Source organism: Thalia democratica, chromosome 4, assembly GCF_965202585.1.
Source record: "Thalia democratica chromosome 4, ktThaDemo2.hap1.1, whole genome shotgun sequence".
Lineage (NCBI taxonomy): Eukaryota > Metazoa > Chordata > Thaliacea > Salpida > Salpidae > Thalia > Thalia democratica.
This window is the reverse complement of record NC_139168.1, coordinates 69,869,320-69,890,215: the sequence shown is the minus strand read 5'-3', so window position 1 is coordinate 69,890,215 and position 20,896 is coordinate 69,869,320. Positions and strand designations below refer to the sequence as shown.

The 20,896-nt window shown below is 27.0% G+C and overlaps 2 protein-coding genes across 5 annotated transcripts; both read right to left on the bottom strand.

Moving 5' to 3' along the window:
• Positions 1 to 974: 974 nt before the first annotated feature.
• On the bottom strand, positions 975 to 10,478 carry LOC145835184 (luc7-like protein 3). Of its 4 annotated transcripts, none has more exons than XR_014369839.1 (11): positions 10,343 to 10,478; positions 8,028 to 8,152; positions 7,532 to 7,652; positions 6,935 to 7,048; positions 6,658 to 6,729; positions 5,807 to 5,974; positions 4,964 to 5,031; positions 4,400 to 4,692; positions 3,921 to 4,088; positions 1,860 to 2,884; positions 975 to 1,407 (listed from the first exon to the last, which is right to left on the bottom strand). XR_014369839.1 is itself a non-coding variant. In XM_082942745.1 (11 exons), exons 1-10 carry the CDS (start codon positions 10,439 to 10,441, stop codon positions 2,796 to 2,798), a joined length of 1,317 nt encoding a protein of 438 aa, XP_082798871.1. In that variant the 5' UTR covers positions 10,442 to 10,478; the 3' UTR covers positions 975 to 1,407; positions 2,765 to 2,795. The 4 variants fall into 4 exon arrangements, 2 of the variants coding, with proteins under 2 accessions (XP_082798871.1, XP_082798873.1); XM_082942745.1 differs by having other exon boundaries at positions 2,765 to 2,884; XM_082942747.1 differs by lacking the exon at positions 975 to 1,407 and adding an exon at positions 5,595 to 5,636 and having other exon boundaries at positions 1,433 to 2,884; positions 5,849 to 5,974.
• Positions 10,475 to 12,923, bottom strand: LOC145835185 (MKI67 FHA domain-interacting nucleolar phosphoprotein-like). Its single transcript, XM_082942748.1, has 4 exons — positions 12,820 to 12,923; positions 12,255 to 12,391; positions 11,518 to 11,599; positions 10,475 to 11,108 (listed from the first exon to the last, which is right to left on the bottom strand). The coding sequence occupies exons 1-4, from the start codon at positions 12,904 to 12,906 to the stop codon at positions 10,749 to 10,751; spliced, it is 666 nt and encodes a 221-aa protein (XP_082798874.1). The 5' UTR covers positions 12,907 to 12,923; the 3' UTR covers positions 10,475 to 10,748.
• Positions 12,924 to 20,896: the final 7,973 nt, after the last annotated feature.

The window sequence follows — 20,896 nt, the reverse complement described above, 5'->3', positions numbered from 1 at the left end:
CAGTAATGCATGCTTCACTGCTTTCTTAATTGTATAAGAGATGGCAAAAAAAAGATAAATTTCTCAATGCTTAAATATGATAACTTTGAATAAACGTTGCTTTTGGTAGAATGGTGATCCAAAGCCACCTGCTAACTCTTTTTAAGCTGAGTATTATTTGGTCTACTATTGTGTTTATATATTCTTTATAGTGTGCGTTTACTTTGTATATATTAAATTGTGTAATAAATTGTAAAACTTATTGAACAGTACTTAGGTAAATATCACAAAGAGATACTATTTAGAATGTATTAGCAAGGTTGGCATTTTATAGTAATACTTAGTTTGTATAATGAGTCCTCAGGTCCTCTATCACTATAGTAGGATCCGGCTGGATCCTAATTTCAAAAAAATATCCGGACCCGGCAAAATCTTAATTTCAAAGTGGAGATCACGTTTAATAATAAGTAATTTAAAATAAGTATTTTAGGATTACTTTGGTGGATCCCGGTATTTCACTAATTCATGGTTGCCAAGTGGTTTTTGCAAATTTCATCCGGGTTTTCAAAATTTTCTCCAGCTTTTTAAACGTATACATTTTTGGGTCTATTTTTAGTTTAAACTTAAGTTGAAGGGAAGAAATTGTGTTATATAGTATATAAACATTAAAAAGATACTGTAAAGCTACTTTAAATGTGTTTTTTAATTAAAAACTTTTGATGATGACAAATATTTATTTATATGTTAAATCAAAATTTTACAACTGAACATGTTAAAAATTCCAAGTTTTTAGAGGTTTTCGTTCAAAATTTCTCCAACTCCATATTTTTCAGCAACCCTGCTTGTTTTAAGACAGCGAAAAAAAGTGTATACTAAATGTTGTAAACATTTTTGCTTAATTGGAATCATTTAGACCTTTTGGCATCTTGACAAGACAAGATTTAGAAAACTTAAATTTATATTAATTATAATTTTAAATTATAAAAAATTTAAAACTAACAAATTACTTTATTAACAAATAAACAGTACTATAAAACTAAATGACAAATATTAAAGTAGCCTTGAAGTTTTAGAAAGAAGAAAACTAAAATACATCAAGTTGTAAAACAAAGCATAATATTCTTAATGTATAACTATATGGATATTATACATAAAGTGCTTCTTCAAAAAAAGTAATAAAATATTTTCTACAAAAGATAACATTTTTTTGAAGATTCAAGGCTGAACTTTAGGTTATTATTATTCAAAAAGACGTAACTACTAACAAAACATTATCAAAACTAGTTTATTCCCAAATTGAAACTAATAAAAACTGCAAATAGTTTAGGGGTTAAAAATTTGTATTTACAATTTTCTAATTAAAAACGAAGATTAGTCGGATACTTCAACCGGTCTTGAACTTGTTTGAACTGGACACAACGTGGTTGCCTGTTATAAATAAATATATAATTAAACTCTGTTCGTATAACAAACAAGCCAGTTGAAATTATGAAAAGCTGTATTTTCGAAAAATTATACATTGAGTCCGATCTACTAACTTTTATAAACAGATTAAATAAAAAATTAAGTAATAAAAAAAAGAATGCTGAAAACAGGATACTTATCTAATTTTCGCAGAAACTCCAGGTACAAAGAAAAACTATTTTATAATATTGACGTTTCAAATATTAACACTAAAAATAAAAGATCTCAATAAATTAAAAACAAAATAAATAAGTATTTTTAAGTTGTTAACAACAGCTTTTCATATCTCATTAGCGTAAGATTTAATTTCAAAAATAACTACATTTTAAATGTGTTCCCGAAAACAAAACACAACTTTAAAAGCTAAAAAAGTAAATAAAAAAAAAGAGCAATTTAACAAAAGTTAAAAGTTCAACCTCTACACTCTATTTGTGAGGACCTGCAATATTTTTGGTGAGTTTTTGGAAATCCCCTTTTGTAGGAGTCACTTACGTGATAGGGAACCTTCTTTTCGCGATATGAGAGACTTGAAAGAGTTTTAAAAAGTTGTTAATCTTACAAAAGCGAGCTTAAACTCTCTGTTTTTTTTTAACTATTAAGGATGAAATACCTCTTATTTTTCCATGACGCATCGCTTGCAAAGTGATTTTCTTTTTTTCTTTCATCGATGTCAACAAGACGCAAAATTTAAATAAAAGCAATAAATAGCCAAATGATCTCTATATTTTAATTTTTGAAACAAAACCCTATTTCAACTATGTGTACATCATTTAAAAGCTTATCTTTAAAAACATGTTTCATTAAGTTTTACTAATAGTTTTGCAATATAAAAATTGAAAATATTTAAACAAAAATTCAATATTTTGATATAAAATTTACAAATTGGCTTTTAATGTAATCTTTAACAAAAATAAAAACTTTGTTTTGAACATGTGAGGACAATTTTTAAGGGTATACGAATTTATAAGCAAATGAATAATAAATTTGTCACCTCAATAAGTCTACCACGATGGATTAACTTCTTAAAACTATAAACGTTGAATCTTCTTCTTAATTTTCCACGATGAATTACAGTTAATTATATTACACAAAACATTTTAAATTGTGATCGAAAATCTTAACTTCTATAAAGTTTCAAAAAATTAGTTTACTTTTTACCTCATGATTTGTAAAACTTTGAGCAGCTAGAACATTTATGACGTAACGAACATAAAATAACTAAAACAGCATAATTTTTTGCTGCACGATTTAATGCTGACTAATATTGGTTTTTATAACGTTGAAAACTAGTTGTGTTTATGACGTAATAAACGGAACCTACCTTGCAACAGAGGTACAAGTCGATATAAACCTCAATGTTTAGCTTCAGTTGCTCCATTCTTTTCAACTTCAGATGCTGCTCCGTTTCCGTTCTTCACCGGCTCCGGAGTGATCTTTGCAACTGTTGCGGATAATTTGTAAAATTGTGCTCTCTGACTGAAGACAGTGAGATTTGTAATTGTAGTAGAATACTTCAAGTACAACATGTATGAACAAACAACTTATGAAGTCTTTTAACTATACAAACTGCTTAAATATTTGAAAACAGTTCTTAAACCAAAATAATATCATTAAAAAAACTTCAATACCACCACAATGTTTCCCAAAACAGTGTTTTACATGCTCTTAAACCTAAATAAACTCTGGGAAGACGTTTCAATTTTCTCAACCCATGAAAATTTTCTAACGTCCCTATAAGCTGCATGCAACAAACTACAGGGTTGCCACTCGTATTTTCAAATTTTTTTCCAGGTTTTTAAAAGTACACATTTTTGGGTCTATTTTTAGTTTTAAGTTAATTTCTATTTAACAAACTGTGTTAAATAGTATAAAATTATTGAAAAGATACTGTTAAGTTACTTTAAATGTGTTTTTTAATCAAAAATTTTTTGATGATGACAAAAAAATTTTAGTTATATGATAGATTTTTTGTGTCAAATCAAAACTTTACATCTGAAAACGTTAAAAATATTAAAAATTCCAGGTTTTTCCAGGTTTTTTGATCAAAATTCCAGGTTTTTCAGGTTTTTTTCGAAATTTCTCAAATTCCAGGGTTTTCCAGGTTAAGTGGCAACCCTAATTATGACGTATATAATCTACTCAAAACAAATATTGAATGTTCTTAAAAATTTTTCAGAGATTCAACAAAAGGTTTTAAGCATTTATTTTACAAATACTGACTGATTTTTAATTAATAACTAAATCTATATTTAGAAATAAATTCACATCTCAATTTGATCTTAAAATGATTTCTCAATTTTTAAATCAAAAATTTTCAAGCATTTGAACTGAGAAAAACTGATACTCTCAAGTTTTTAAATAAAAAACTGATTTAGCCTAACGTTTTCCAACTTTTTTCAAAAAAACTGATTTAGCCTGACTAAGCCTGACGCGCACGAACCCTGCTATAAGCTGCATGCAACAAACTACCGCACTACCTGCATCTTTTTGAGGAGTTTTGATTTCGCCCTCCTCCATCGAAGTGCTCCTCTTCTCTCCACTTGGCTTCTCTTCCTTACGTCGTTTTTCGTCCTTCTCTCGCTTCTCTCGTTTGTCTTCCTTTTCTCTTCTCTCGTCCCTTCTCCTGTCGCTTTCGTGTCTAGAAGCTGGTTAAAATTTAATAAAATTAAAAGGATATAAATAACGCATACGCAGTCAAGTTTTTGTCAAACAACAAAAGGTTTCAAATATCTGAGAAACTTTTTAGTGGTTTCTCACCCAAAAACAGAACTTGAACATTCTGTCGTTGTTCTGTTCGTCATTAATACTCAATAAAGACCTTCGAACACTTGCAGAAGATTAAAACTTGAAACCTCGAAAGTAAATATCAGGTATAAAATTTTATGTTCAACACTAAAAAAGTATTTGTACTTCTAATACAGTTTACAACTCTTTTCACATAATTAACAATTCAAACATTTTTTGTCTTTGCTCCTGCTCCTCCTGGCTCTCTTCTTGTCTCTCGACCTCGACCTCCTGCTGCGATCCCTGGAGCTTCTCCTTTCCCTCGACCTCTTCCTGTCTCCCCTCCTCTCCCGCGACCTTCTCCTGTCCCGGGATCGCGACCTCCTTCTCCTGTCGGCGTCTCTCCGCTCCCTCGAGCCGTTTCTCCTGTCCCTGGAGGTTCTCCTCTCCCTTGAGCGCCTCCTGTCTCTTCCGGAGTCACGTGATTTGTCAACTTCACGCCTCGGTGATCTTCGGTCACGTGATCTGTAAAAAGTGCTGATTCAGCAAAAGATCAGAGAAAAGTCATTTTTTGCTTACTCAGCAGTTTTGAACATAAATTCTATAACACAAGCATTTTGAAAAAAACTAATATTTTAAATAAGAAAATGCAACGTACCTTTATTTAAATTTAATCATTAATGATAAAATTTGAACATATATGTAATACATACATTTGTTGTATTTAAAAAGTAATTAATTGAACTTGAAACTATTTATATATAAATATATCAAATAATTCTCCAATATAAAATACCTTCTTCTAGCGCTTCTTCTGGCTTCAATTTCGGTTCTTTCTTTTTCGCGTTTCGTTCTCAGCTTTTCCTGCAAAATTTTCAAACATTAGAAAAATCAAAGTAACAAAAAATACAATAGACTATTTTACAAGAAAAACCTCCATTATTGTTACAGTATCTTTTATTCTCGCGTAGCCAAGGAAAGTATACTTAAAGGTCAGTCTGATTTACACATTTGCTGAGTAAGTTTTTTTTTGATTTTTTTTTTTAGTTATACTCTTAGCCCTAACTCATCATAACCAAATATATTAAAAATTAGTCCAAGAATAAAGTTTTTATATAACCAAAAACAAAGTAAAAAAGGCTATTTCTGCTGACTCAGCAATTATGCAAACCAAAGTGAACTTTAAGTATAACATAATAACTATTAAGTATGCATATATATACAAGAGTGTATAAAACCTTCATTTCAGAGATGGTGGCTTTTATCTTCGCGTATCCGACACAATAAAAGAAATATATATATATATCATCATCAAAAACTGTTGTTACCTTTATCTCGGCGATGGTGGCTTTTATCCTCGCATATCCGACATTATAATATTTAATACACATATATATATATATATTATTTTGAGAAACGTTTGTTACCTTCATCTCGGCGATGGTGGCTTTAATCCTCGCGTATCCGACACAATAAAAGTTAAATATATATAATTAAAGCATAAATATATACAAATTGTTAAACCTTCATCTCGGCGATGGTGGCTTTTATCCTCGCATATCCGACATTATAATATTTAATACATATATATACATATATATATATATATATATACATTATTTTGAGAAACGTTTGTAACCTTCATCTCAGCGATGGTAGCTTTTATCCTCGCATATCCGACGTGCTGCTTTCCGCTCAGGTGGTCGTCTACCCTGCTCTGCGCGTCGCCCACGATGAGAAACGCCCCGCAAACCTCGCACACTTCCATCTGCTTCTCCTGCACCGCGAACTGGTCTTGCATTATCACCTGTGTGTGACGTCATAGTTGTTATACGTTACGTCATGACTTATGGTTTGTCTTACAATTTTGGGGGTTTATCAAAACTGATCTTGTATTGACTAACCCTTGAAGGAGATAAAAAAATGTTGTTATGCCTGTTTCTTAAAAATGAAGTAGCAAAAAGTTATTTTAGCTTTTACGTGATTTTTTATCAAGTTAAATCATTCAAGAGGTAAATAAATATTTACGCTTAACATATAACCCGGTTTGAACATATCAGGGTTGCCAAATGTTTTTGGCAAATTTTTCTAGGTTTTCAAAATTTCCTCCAGGTTTTTAAAAGTAAACATTTTTGGGTCTGTTTTTAGTTTAAAGTTCAAGGTAAAAAACTGTGTTAAACAGTATAAAAAATTGAAAAAATACTTTAAAGCTACTTTAAATGCGTTTAAAAAACAACGTTTGATGATAATTAAAAAAATTATTTATAAGATTAATAATATGATTCATGCCGAAATTCTACTATTTAAAATGTTAAAAATTCCAGGTTATTCAATTTTTTTTTTCAAAATTTTCAAGTTCCAGATTTTTTTAAGGTTTCAAGGTCTTTGGCAACCCTGACAAGTTGCCATCTTAATCTTAACAATGTATTATCAAATAACCACTCGGGTAAATTGTACAAATGTAATAAATAAATGAAAAATAAATCTAACCCCGGGTTTTTTCACAACGAGAGCTTCTCTTTCTTCTTTTAGTTTGTCACAAACTTTCATCATGTCTTGTGCCTGAAAAATTTTAAAAGAGCCTATCAATTAAAAGTGTTTGCATACAATCAAATTAAATTAGCAGTGTGCCAAAAAATTTAATGCAAGTTTGAAAACTTTCTACACAAACTTGTGAGTTTAATATGAAAGCTATGCATGAAAAAGTAAAGTAATCAGAAAATAAAATTTATTCATATCAAAATTAAGTCAATTAAACATAATTAACCTGATCAACTTCTCCTTGATTGCCGAGTTCTTCAATGTCTTCCAGCATCTTGGTGATCCTCACCGACAACTCAGATATTTTCTCCTCATTCTCGCTATTGTCCACTTGCTGGGCCTATTGAACCAATGTATTGCTCAATAATTTTGTAATTAATATTCTCTAATGCTTTAACAAATGTTTTGTAACTGGCACATTAAATAAAAACTACTTAATATGAAACTAGCTATGCACTTCTTTTTTTATTGTTATTGTTTTTACCACAAAAACAAACTTTTGATTTAGCTAACTGTGCACCAATGTTTTAAGTGAAGTATATAGACATATATGTTTAGTTTTTAGAATATGTTAAAACTTCATTATAGTGCTCAACACTTTAAGTAAAACAGAGCATATATCACCATTGTTATTGTATGTATTATATTTAAGTTATGAAACCTTTTGATTCTTTTAACCTAATAACATTCTATCTGAATAAGAATCTAGTCATAACTGAGGACATAATTTATCTTATTAATTAACTGAGTGAAACATTGTTTTACGAATCAATTTGTGAACTAATAAACTTTTAATTTAGTAAGACATATAAGTGCAAATGACCTTTTGATTCTGTTCACTCAACTGCAACCTCTGGTGGTTTCTTTCAATTCTCCTGGTGACGTCTTTGAAACAATCCTGGAGAAACATCAGAAAGTCTTCCTCGTATCCCATCTTCATGTATCTGTTTGTATTGATAAATAATAACAAAATTGTTTCTATTTATTGCAATATGTACGTTGTTTTAGTTTAAAAACAAAGTTTAGTGAGAAATAACTAATTTTTCATGAACCTGTTGAAATAAACAAAGTATTTGGTGGATGTTATTTGATTAAAAATAACAACAGGGTTGCATTTTTTGAAGCATAAAATTCAGCATGAGTAAGAACAAACTAGCCTGAGTCAGCCTGAGTTTTTGAGAAAACAAAAAAAAAACATTAAAACAAGGTTGAATATTTAAGTAATCATAATAAAAAACATTTCATCAGTTATCTAATGAACAAACAACGAAAAATTACTGTTAATTAGAACTTGTTGCAACAAATTTAAAAACACAAACCTGCTAGACTCCCTGTAACTGTCTCTCGCCCTTTCGTCATGGGTGAGATGGCACGTGCCCAAATCGCTTCTGGTGTTGGTGAACAACTCGGCAGGGCAGAAGCCGCATAAGAAGTGCTTGCAAGTCTGTAAAAAGTATATAAAATAATTTTTCAAAATTTATAGTGAGAAACGTTTTAAATTCTATTTTTGTATCTGTTAACTAATTCATAACAGCAGAAACCGAATAAGAAGTGCTTGCAAGTCCGTATGAGAAATATAAAATGATAAAAGAATATATATATAATATTATTGTTCCTGTGAGCTAATTCAGCAGGGCAGAAGCATAAGTAGTGCTTGCAAGTCTGTATGAGAACAAAAATATTAAATAATGTTTGAAAATGTAAACTGATAAATGTAAAAAGTATATGAAATAATTTTTCAAAATTTATAGTGAGAAACGTTTTAAATTCTATTTTTGTATCTGTTAACTAATTCATAACAGCAGAAACCGAATAAGAAGTGCTTGCAAGTCCGTATGAGAAATATAAAATGATAAAAGAATATATATATAATATTATTGTTCCTGTGAGCTAATTCAGCAGGGCAGAAGCATAAGTAGTGCTTGCAAGTCTGTATGAGAACAAAAATATTAAATAATGTTTGAAAATGTAAACTGATAAATGTAAAAAGTATATGAAATAATTTTTCAAAATTTATAGTGAGAAACGTTTTAAATTCTATTTTTGTATCTGTTAACTAATTCATAACAGCAGAAACCGAATAAGAAGTGCTTGCAAGTCCGTATGAGAAATATAAAATGATAAAAGAATATATATATAATATTATTGTTCCTGTAAGCTAATTCAGCAGGGCAGAAGCATAAGTAGTGCTTGCAAGTCTGTATGAGAAGAAAAAATATTAAATAATGTTTGAAAATGTAAACTGATAAATGTAAAAAGTATATGAAATAATTTTTCAAAATTTATAGTGAGAAACGTTTTAAATTCTATTTTTGTATCTGTTAACTAATTCATAACAGCAGAAACCGAATAAGAAGTGCTTGCAAGTCCGTATGAGAAATATAAAATGATAAAAGAATATATATATAATATTATTGTTCCTGTAAGCTAATTCAGCAGGGCAGAAGCATAAGTAGTGCTTGCAAGTCTGTATGAGAAGAAAAAATATTAAATAATGTTTGAAAATGTAAACTGATAAACGTTTTTGATACTGTTTTTGTTTCTGTTAATTAATTCAGCCGGGCAGAAACCGCATAAGCAGTGCTTGCAAGTCTGAAAAATAATACTTTTTACCTAATGAAATACAAAAAGTAACCTGGAAAATTAGGCTTTTACAATAACAATGAGGAGATGTTAGTGAAAAGGTATTTCTTATTGAATCTTAGAACTAATGCACATCTTTTATGCAATAAAAAATTAATACAAACACATCACTAATTTTTCTTTTCTTTTATATCTTATATAAATTTTACTATACAAAAAGCTAGTGTTGTAATACACAGGGTTGCCACAGATCAAGTTAAGAAAAATTTCTTGACTTTTTATTTAAATTTTCCTGACTTTTCTAAATCTATCTATTAATTTAAACTTATTCTAAAATACACAATCAAACACTTAAAACTATATAAAGCTTTCAAGCTTATTTTTATACAGCTTAAAACAACAGTTTTTTACATATGTTAATAGAAAAATTTTGCAGCTTTATATAAGATACTAATACCAGATAACTTTTACCAGATGAAGGCATTGGAAATTAAGTAATTTTGTAAATTTTTAAGATAATTTTGCAATTTTAGTAAGAGTTTAGTAAGGATTTTTAAATAAAATTTATACCATTCGAAGGCTTTGGAATAAAGAAATTTGACAAATTTGAAAAACGTCTTTGTTCAAATTCACAAGTTGCTTAAGCTTTAGTGATAGAGTTTAAACTAAATTCAAGGAAATTTTTGTCTAGTCTAAAATATAAATTATAAAATCGTCAAATGAAGAAAAATAAAAGCTATGAAAAATATTTAATTTTAATTAAAAACACTCATGAAAACTAAACAATGGTATTTGAAGGATAGATATACAAAAATTGTGATATCAGTAAAAAAATACCACTTACGTCTAGGTTTAGTTTAAAATAGTTGACCAAAGGTCGTTTCTCATTAATAATAAATAACTAAATATTCAAAACGAGGTATGATATAAGCATTAAAAAAGTTAAATACTAAGTTTTAAAACAAAATACCTTAAATCATTTTTACTACACAGAATTTTACTGAAATGGTACTTGTGGAAAAGTATATAGAAATATATATAAACAACTTACGTCTGGGGTATCCCAGTTGACCGAGGGTCGTTTCTCGTTCGGACCACAATCCCTGTCTTTTCCCATCAACTCGTCCAGCATTGCACTGAGAGCCGTCATGGTTGTTGTTTTTATATTTTATTAAAATATAAGCTTAAAATAAAACACCGTTTTAAATTTAATCTATCCATGTGTGAAAAAAAAACATCTTTATTCAAAAGCTTAATTTTTCTTAACTACTTAAAATAGTTTATATATTTGCTATAATTTAAAAATAACTAATTTGTAAAACAATTTTCTATTTCAAAAGGACTAAAATCCGAACACGAAGATGCATTTAAAATCCAAAAGCACAATAAAACATCAAAATGCCAAAATCACATAATATTGTCCTAAAAAATTCGCTACGCAAAGTGTCCTCAAAAATCTATTCCTTCTCCTCCTCCGAAGCCCCTTCCTCCTTGTTCTTCTTGGCGGCCGGCGGCGCAAAGTCCTCGCTCTTCAGGCTGTCAACCTTCACCTCCTCCAAGTTGAACTCGATGCCCAGCTCGTTGAGCTTGTCCTGCAGCTTCTTGCCCTTCCTCTCCTTCTTCTTCAGCGCCCTGTACATCTGCAGCCCCGTCTTGTTCTTGTTCACCTGCATGATGTTCCTGGCCAGGGTGGTGTTCTTGGCGAAGTGCTTGTCGTGGCCCTTGAACACGTCTCCGGTCAGAGTGGACACGTCGACCATCTCGCACTTGAGCTTCCGCATGAACATCAGGTAGCCGTCCATGGTGTCGACCACAACCTGAAATGTTCATTTATCAAGGTTAATTGGCATCCAGTTAAATATTACTACACTACACTCTGTGTTAATGGTCGCAAAAGAGTTATTTTATCTTTTTTTTCTAATGTATATATATATATATTAAATTATGTTAATGGTCAGAAGCAGCATTTAATATTTTATTGCTAAGCAAAGATACTCTACCCTATGCCAGTAGACGCTAATATATTTTCATTTTATTTTTAAATATAGAAAGATATTTGCATTAAATGGCAGTGAAGAATTATTTCTCATCAACTTGAAAATTTATAAAAATAATGATTTTAAAATTCAATAAATGTAAATGAAGTACAATACAATGAGATGAATAACCACTTTTTATTTAGTTTAGTTCTAAATAACAGCAACATGTAAATATAATTATAACCACCTTGGCTGCAAGCTTGTGCTTGAACTCGATGTAGGCAAAACCCTTGGATGCTCCTGTCCTCTTGCTCCTAGCCAGCCTCAACCTGTAGTGTTTTTACATAATGCAAAGTAGTTCAGGTGTATAAGTTCGTAAACTAACATTTTAGATTTTTCATTCTAATTTCATTCAGTCATTTATCCGCATTTATATATTTACTTTATTCAAAAAATGGTAATGCAACTACTAGTAGAATTATTGGCATTTTTAATGGATACAATAGATTAATATGGGATTGTTTTTATTAGCTTTTCAAACAATGCTTTAAGCTTTTTTAATTTTTTAGTTTTAAGATTATTTTCTTTATACAAGATATATATACAAGATGACATTATGACTACTTAAATAATTATTTGTGTTATGTTATGGATGAAATATGAATGTAAAACCATGTGTACTATGGTCAAGTTAAAAAGAAAATTATGATAGTTTTTTTGTTAGGTAGACAATATACTCTTCACTGATTCTAATTACATTAACACTGTACAAAATTAATTAAGCTTTTATAAAACTTTCGATGATATTATTATAAAATAACAAATGTAACACAAAAATAGCCTGGCGACAAGCTTAAAACTTACTAAAAACTTACTTATACAAATGTACATGAATTATAATCAAAAAAATGTTAAAGTTGAAAATAATTGTAGAAAATAAATAAATGGCATGAAACTAAGTATTTAAAATTATAAAGATCAAACCTAGTGACGTCTCCGAACTGGTTGAAGAACTCTGTCATCTGCGGCTCGTAGAACCCGTGAGGTATGTGGCTCAGGAAAACCACGGCTGGTTTCAGGTCGTCCTCGTCAAACTTTTCCTGCTTCCTCTTCCGCTTCACCTGATCCACAAAAAAATAATGTTATTATATCACGAGAAATTTAATAAACGATTGAAAGGCGAAACCAAACTAGAAAAGTTCATACTGTGATAAAAGAGTTCATTTTGAGTATAATATTATCACCTTATGCACTTTCCTAGATAATGTTATTTAAACTCAGTTTTCAGCTTATTATATTTTTCTTTAAAATTTATCATCAAATCAGGCTCATTAATTTGTTTTAATAAGATATGCAACTATATTTATAGAATTTTTTTTCTGATGCTATTTTACAAGTTATTTTCTAGCTAACATTCACCTTCTGTGTCTTCCCTAATATTGTTTTAAGCAAATTTATCACAAACTAAGCCTAAACTTTATGTTTTATTAAGAGTTGATATTTCTATTGCATTCAATACTTAAATTTAAACAATTTTTTCATTATTCACCTTCTGTGTCTTCTTGGCATGCTCCTGCTGTCTTGATTCGTCCAATGCCAAGAACTGGTGGTTCTTCTTTTCTTTCTTGTAAGGCATATTTTTATTTAAATATTCAGTCTGTTGATGAATTGTCAAGTTATAGGTGATTATTAACATCAACATAATTTTTTATAAAATAGAAAGTTAATATAAAAGCTATAACTTGTTTATCTAACTTTTCATTGTTAAGCCTGTTGATGGAGTAAAAAATTTGTAGACTTGTAAGTTTATATTTAACTATTTAGTATGTTGATTAGAATCTTAGTTCAAGTAGTTTAAAGAGCTATTAATTCATTCAACTTTATCTAAATCTAACTTTTCTATGGGTTGAATTACAATATTTGGTGAAAGTTTAGACATAGACCAAACTTAAATACAAACTGTTCAAATAAAAACTTTTAAATATACTTTACTTTTTGTTATTTTATTCTTCAACAGAACACAATAAAATATATAAAATCACATAGAAAACGGTACCATAAAATAAAAAGTTTTGAAGTACAAAAAAGCTTTACTTTAACAACAATAAATTATTATGTTTAGTCTTTAAACCCTCAACAATTAGCTATATCCTTTTAAACGTAAAAGCTGTTTAGAGCTTAGATAAATATTGGTAAATAAACAAAGAAGTTTAAAGATCCAGATTTTTTGTTTTTTAAAAATTTGAAGCTGTCAAAACTTCTCATCATTAGTGGTATAAAATTTTAATGTTTTTTTTTTATTGCAATAATTAATTCAGTAACTAAAAAAACTTGAATTGACAATTCAATCTTTTTTCTTATCAAATGAATAAAAATGTTAATGCTAATTTTAAATTTATAAGGGATAGAATGAAACTAAGATCATTTGTAGATTAGATACATTTTACAATATTTTGTACACAATAATAATACTTTTAGACGACTGGTTTACTTAAAAAATAGCATCTGTTATATTTATGTCAACCTAAATAAAGTAGTCAAAGAAGAAAACTAGTAACTTATTATATCTGTAACTACCTTTGAAACCTGTACATTAAACAGAGTAGCCAATAGTTTTAAAGGAAAATATTCCAGTATTTCCAAATCTTTTCTAGGAATTCTAGTTGTATTGAGGATTTTTAGAGTACAAGTCCTTATGTCCTTTTTTAGTACCAACTTAAACTAGGTTGAAAAAGGTTTTAAATGTTTTTTTTTACAACATCTTGTCATTGTTTTATTAAGCTGTTTAAGTCCTTGTAATAAGATTATTTAATTTCAAACCTTAGCATTTATAGCTCTTATAAATCAATATTCATGTTATAAATAACAAAATAAATAAAAATTAAATAAATATAGTATATAACAAAATAGTCTTAGTACTAAGCTACATTAAAGAACTAATTTTATAACTTCTGATATTTAAAGTTTTAAAACAAGCTTATTAAAAAACATGTTTTACAAATATTTTTAACAAACTTTAAACAATACATCAGCAGTTTAATATTTAGGCAGCAACCACGTTTATTAAATTGATTCTTTGTTACAATTAACTTTTCTAATTTCAATTATTATTTATAATACAGGATAAATTACTTTTCATTGCAATATTTAATTGAATACTACTTATAAGATTAAGCCTTTGTTAATATGTTAAATAAAACTATATACATTTAAAATTTATCTAAACATTTCAAGCAATTTATTCTGTTTAGAGATAAATAGATCAAAGATAAGTCAAAGAAGACTTTTCCCAAAATAAAAAAGTACAAAATGCAAATTACACAGATTTTGATAAATAAAGATTTAACTTGTACAAATTAACGAATATAAAGGCCATAGGGGTGTTAGAAACTTTTTTTACATGTTGATTGTATGTTAAATATTTTCAACTTAGCTTTCAGTTGTTTTTTATTGTTTTGTTCAATCCAAATTAGTTATTAAGGTATGAGGGTACAAAGTTGGAAAGCTCTATAGAAGGTACAAAGTTACTTATGGTTCCATATGAAAGGACCAAAGTAAAAAGGCAAAAATGACTAGTTTAGTAAAAACATATCTTCTCCTATATTTTTAAGCTATCCCTCGGAATCTTTGTCAGATTAATCTTATTATAATAATAACTATATTTCTTTGGTAGATTTTTTTTTCTTTTTAGAGTAATTTTTTTTATTTTTTGAAAATCAAAAAACTATTTTTTCAACTTTGGTCTTAGAACTTTTAAATTTCATTTTTTTTTTTTTACAATAGGATCTTTTATATTATTGCAAGAAAATTTTAGATTAATTGGCTAAAAAGTGTATAAGAAGATAGTTTTTTAGGATTTTCTAAAACTCTGGGAAAACAAGCAATGAATAATTCTCTTCCATAAGTTTCAATCAAAAACTTTTTACACAATTGACCATATCTCAAAAGTTAATTTATATGTTTTGTTATGTAAAAAAGTCTTAGAGTATATAATTGTAGCTTTCATATAAGGTCTATTGTTAATTTTTGTAAAAATAAAATGTTGTACCCCCACTCCTAATTATGGCCATAACTAATAAATAAATTTTTAATAATAATTTTTTGTCTTTTTGGTTGCTTTTATCAAATACAGATACTAATAAAACTATAAACTTTGATCAAAAAACTAATGAAAAAATTGATAAGTTGTAAATTCATTTGATAGCTCAAACAAAACCATTTATAAAAACAAGAGAAAAACTTAAAAATAAAGATAGCCCTCTCTCTTTATTATCACTTAGTACTCTAAACTTATCAAATCAACATAATGTTTTTTTATAAGGCACACAATGATGTTTTCAATGAAAATAAAAACTAAAGAAAACAAATATCAAATTTTATCAAACTTTAAGATTGTTTTACTTTAAATTTCAAGCTTCATAACTTTTACCAAGCCATAAAGTTTACCAAGTTCTAATTCAGGGGTCGGCAGGTCAAAAAGGGAAGGTTTTAGTATGTGCTTTAAAAAACATATTTAAAGATAATTTTTTTGAACAAAAAAAAATTAGGCAATAGGATATCCTTTAAATATGACACTAAAATTTTATTTTTGTATTTTTGAGAATATTAGTATATTAAACTAGTTAAATAAAAATTTTAATGTGGCCCACGGGCCGCAGTTTGCCGACCCCTGTTCTAATTAATAGTATATAACAAAATAGATCAAAATTCAATATATAGCTATTTAAACAAAAAACATACCTGGTAACAAAAAGTGAAGAGATTTTTTTATATAATATACACAACTTTTTAACATATGTAAACTATACAAAGTGGTTTATACAATAATAGAAAAAAACTAATTCAAATCAGTTTGTGATAACTTTATACTAAAAAACATCTTAAGGTAAAACTATAAACCAAATGAACTTAATCTACTGTGTTAAAAAATACTTTTATACAACATTTTATTGCACCTTAAAGCTTCATTGTATTATATAATTAAAAAGCAATTTTTAAATGTTAGGCATTAATAATACTTACACTTGAAATAATTTTTATTACACTGTAAAACTACCTAAATTACATAAGCTAATAACTTTAAAACAATTTTATCAAAAGTTATTAATCATTAAATTATATACCAACGCAAGGCTATTGACTAGGGAAAACAGCAAAAAATTAGTTTCAATTATTTAAGAAAAGAAAACACCAAAATATTGAAGACATCAAGCACAATTTCAAATGTGCTAGAATTTTTCAATATTATTTCCAGAACAAACTGTAAGTAATATATAAGTTTTAATATTAAAAAACAAGTTATCTAATCAAAAGCATCTAAAAAAGATCAAACTTTTTATAAAAGTTGTAACTATATATTTTGACTTTTAAAACTAGCTTTTAACTTGTCTCTGATATAGTTTTCTAAAAAAAAATACTGAATAAATGTGTTATGATTTCATTAAGAACAAATATTATCCTGCAACCAAAAGAAAATTTGGTGTTACTTTCTATTAATACAAGTTTTGAGATTGTTATTTCATAAGTATTTGGTTTCTCTTAAGTTCAGGTAACACTGTTTAATTTAAAAATAAAAATCTAATATTAACAATAATAAAATATTTCAAAAGAATATTTTAGTTTTTTATTCAAACTATCTATAATACCAGAGCTTAATAAAATGCTCTTATACTTAACAATGCTATTTTAATTTTATTTGAATTTTATTTATAAATGTGTTTTTAATATCATTATTAATATATACTATCTAATCTTGAGTAAATTAGTACTAAATAGAAACTATGTGAATATTTTTTTATTAAATAATTACTACTAACTAAACTATTATTAACGTGTATAACCTTTAATTTTCATCTTGTAATTTATCAATTTCTGTTAAATAAAAGTTTAAAAATAGTACTTATTTTACACTTAACAAACTACTTATAATTAAATGTTTATTAAAATAATACAATTTAAAATGCAGGTAGTATAAATATTATTTAAAAAACACTAATTTAAAGACAGTATTTATAACTGAAACATTTTTAAGCCCTAGTTTTGTAAAAAAAGATATTTACAAAAAATTAAAGATTTTTGTAAAATAATAAAACCTAAAATACATGTTAAATTGTTACTAGACCAGGGGCTAGAATTTTAAAAAAATAATTACATAATTTTAGTTAAATTTAAAAATTGTCAAAACATTAGTTTTAAATACTAGACTAAATATTAGAATAAATACTTTAAACAAAACTGTATAAAAAAATTCAATGAAAATTTGGGATATGTGGACTCGCAAACTGCTGGTTAGTATTCTTAACTTTAGGATTGTTTCTTAAAAGTTGCCACTTTCAGTAGAGACAAAAAACTTAAATGAGATACCAAGGTCTGAGTCATCCTGAGTATTTTTATTATTTCAAAAAAATTTTGTGCCTCTAGTGCAAACTATTCATACCTAAAATAATTTACTTATAAATAATAAAAGAAAACTATATATGTATGTTTTCACAACTGAAGTTAAATAAACTTATTAAAAATATTGTTCTCAAACAATCAACATTCAAAATTAAAATTAATTTAGATTTAAACAGGGTTTTCTCTTATTTTTGGCAAATTTTCTCAAAATTTACAAAAGTAAAGTTTTTAATTTTTTTTAAAGGTAGAAAACATCAGAACTCACTCTTTAACAATTAACGTTTTCTTAAGGTCAAGCAAGTGAGTTTATCATGTGGTTTCAAACCCAAGTACACAATTTAAGGTCTACAATTAGTTCAAAATTAAGTTTTAGGTAAAATACAGTACTATAAAGTATAACAATATTGAAAAGATACTGTGGGGCTACTTTAAGTGTATTTTATATTAAAAAAAAATTTGTTGATGACAATTTTTTTTTCTATATGGTAGATTTTTAGTGTCAAATCAAAATTTTACTACTTACATGAAAAAAAATTTAAAAATACAGGTTTTTTAGCCTATAATATCAAATTCCAGATTTTGTGGCAACTATGTTTAAATTATATATGTGTAGATACATATACTTAACTATGTATTTAAATTTTATATCTCTGTTTGGTATTAACACAAACCTAAATCATTTCAAATGTTAATCCAGATTTCAAACATAAACTACAATTTCATTTTCAAATAGAGAAAAGCTAGCTGCAAGGCTAAAAAAATATTTAGTATACTATTCAAAATAAATAAAAATCAAGTTATTCAAAAATTTAAATTAAATAACAAAATATTGAAACAGAGTCAGCTTGATCTTATTCAATATCTAGAAAAAATTCTGGCCTAAGATTTTCAATAAGTCTTTAAAATATTTTGAGTTTTTAACAGAAAAACTAAAATACTTTAAGTCAGATTTTACTATATTATAGCTTTAAAAACTTTAAACTTTTATTAAAACTTAATTTAAGTGTTTTGTATTTTCTCAAATAGTAGACTGTAGTTTGTAATTTGACAGGATGGCCACTGTTTTCTTTCAGGTTTCCTGATATTCTTCTAGGTTTTATTCCAGGTTCAAGTACAAAATTTTTGGTATTTTTTAGTTCAAAATTAAAATTTTAGTAAAAAGCTGTGTTAAATGGTATAGCAACATTGAAAAGCTACTATATATTTTTTTTTGATGATACCAAAAAGATTTTATTGTTATGATTAATTTTTAGTGTCAAATTAACATTTCACTACTTATTAAATAAAAGCTTTTTGAAATTTCAGGTATTTTCAGGTTTTTAAGTGACTTTTGATCTAAATTCCAGGTGTTTTCAAAAATTTTAAAATTCCAAGTTATCTGTGTTTTTTTAGCCTAAATTGTCAAATTCCAGGTTTATTAACTACCTTCCAAATTTAGTGCCTACCATGTCTTGAATCAACTTTTTCTAGGTTTTTTTTTTTGCAATCATTAACAGTTATAAATCTTTTTTTTTTAATTTATTTGTTAAATGTTTAGGTTGGGTGGTAAGGGTAGTCAACAAGCTCAAGAAAACTGTCGGTGGAGCAAAGTTTTAATACCTTTGGTAAAACCTAATTTTTCTTTTTTAATTATTTTACAATAATGAGTGCTTGCTTTTTGTGTAATTTTTTTTTTATGGTAAAAAAAATCAGTCTCAAACTCCACCACTTGCAACAATAAACATTTTCTGGAAAAAGTGAGTTTAATCCAACCTTAATACAATTCACAAAGATATATAAAAATTATTTAATACAAATATGTGTAGACTGATGGTGTAGGTGTCATAATGACAGCTCTCTGAGTTGATGAGTCCAAACCTGCAAGATCCAAACCCATGGCCAACACAAAAACAAAAATAAAACTAATTTAGAATTAATGATTAGTTGTACTATTTTAAAACTTGAATCAGATTTCAATAAATAAAAAACTTAATAAAGCTATTAATAATTAATACTAACTATAAGATATTGATGTACACATATTTATTTGTCAAATGTTTTATAAATTATACTGTTTTTATCATCCTATGCTGACTTTTTTATAGAAGTTTGGTTTATTTAGTGAAAATTGTTTCTTGCATAAAAGTACTTTTGTTTAGTAGATCAGGGACTAAATTTTGTAGCAAGCTGAACGTTTAAAAAAATTTAGTTTTAGCAATGTCTAATAGAAAGATACATGTGTAAGAACATTTGTTATTAAAAAAACATTACACTTATTATTGTTATTACTCATATACCATCATTTCTTAAAAAAAATTTACTCAAATTCATAACAGTCTAGTTTTTAAAACTTTCTAATCAATATTAAAAAATTAAACAACTTTAAAAGATTTATTTTCAAACAAAATAATAACTAACGAGATTTTTTTAAAGAAATATATAATTGATTTTGTAAAGCTTTTGAGTCTTTTCTACGGTTGTAAATTATTTACACTGAATTAAAATTTTTGAAGATGCCTTTATTATAATTTAATTTATCAACGGATAAAAAAAAAACATTTTTCTTTTATCGTTCTATATAAAAATTGCATGACAGTTTTAAAAAAGTATTTTTGAATTATAAAACTTTGAGTAGAATTTAATAAGTATTCCCAATGCTAAAATAATACATACTTAATATTTACTAATCTACAGTTTTACGCAGTAAAATATATAATTGGTTTTTTTAGATGCTTGTTCTTGTTGCTCTAAGTTAAAACTAATTCAATTGGTTTAATGATCAAGCGTAGAATTTCTATATATAGCTTGTTTTTAATAAGTATATCTACACAATGTTTTTTTTAATTTTCCGAATATTATATAACGCATTTATAAGATTTATTAGCTATTTGTTTTGTTGTGATATCCTTATTTTGTAAGTACATATCTTTGTCATGAACCTGATGATAAGCTTGTTTTAAAACAAAATATCATTTTAAATCATCATGTATGTAACAAAAACAGCATATTCAAACGTCAAAATATTTTGTTTTTATCTTTTTTTTTAGGATGCTTTATGATTTTTATATGTATTTTATTTTGAATTCTATTATCTTTGAAACAAATTAAAGAAAATATTGAACATTTAATAAATTAATAAAGAGTACCCCATATAAAAACTAAGTGATAATATTATTTAAAACCATTTGATAAAATAATTTTGTTTGATGATGTTATAGATGCTTACTATAATTTGGTATGTTTGCCTACAT

Bases quoted from the DNA above. Each gene is read 5' to 3' on its own strand.
- LOC145835184 (XM_082942745.1), bottom strand. From the start codon at position 10,441: ATGACGGCTCTCAGTGCAATGCTGGACGAGTTGATGGGAAAAGACAGG. The intron at 5,032-5,806 runs GTTACAAACGTT...AAAATTTTGCAG, and splicing joins CTACCATCGCTGAGATGAAG to GAAAAGCTGAGAACGAAACG. The intron at 4,089-4,399 runs GTTTGAATTGTT...AATTTTAACCAG, and splicing joins CAGGAGCAAAGACAAAAAAT to CTTCTAGACACGAAAGCGAC.
- LOC145835185 (XM_082942748.1), bottom strand. From the start codon at position 12,906: ATGCCTTACAAGAAAGAAAAGAAGAACCACCAGTTCTTGGCATTGGAC. The intron at 12,392-12,819 runs GTGAATAATGAA...TTTGTGGATCAG, and splicing joins ATGCCAAGAAGACACAGAAG to GTGAAGCGGAAGAGGAAGCA. The intron at 11,600-12,254 runs GTTTGATCTTTA...AAAACACTACAG, and splicing joins CAGTTCGGAGACGTCACTAG to GTTGAGGCTGGCTAGGAGCA.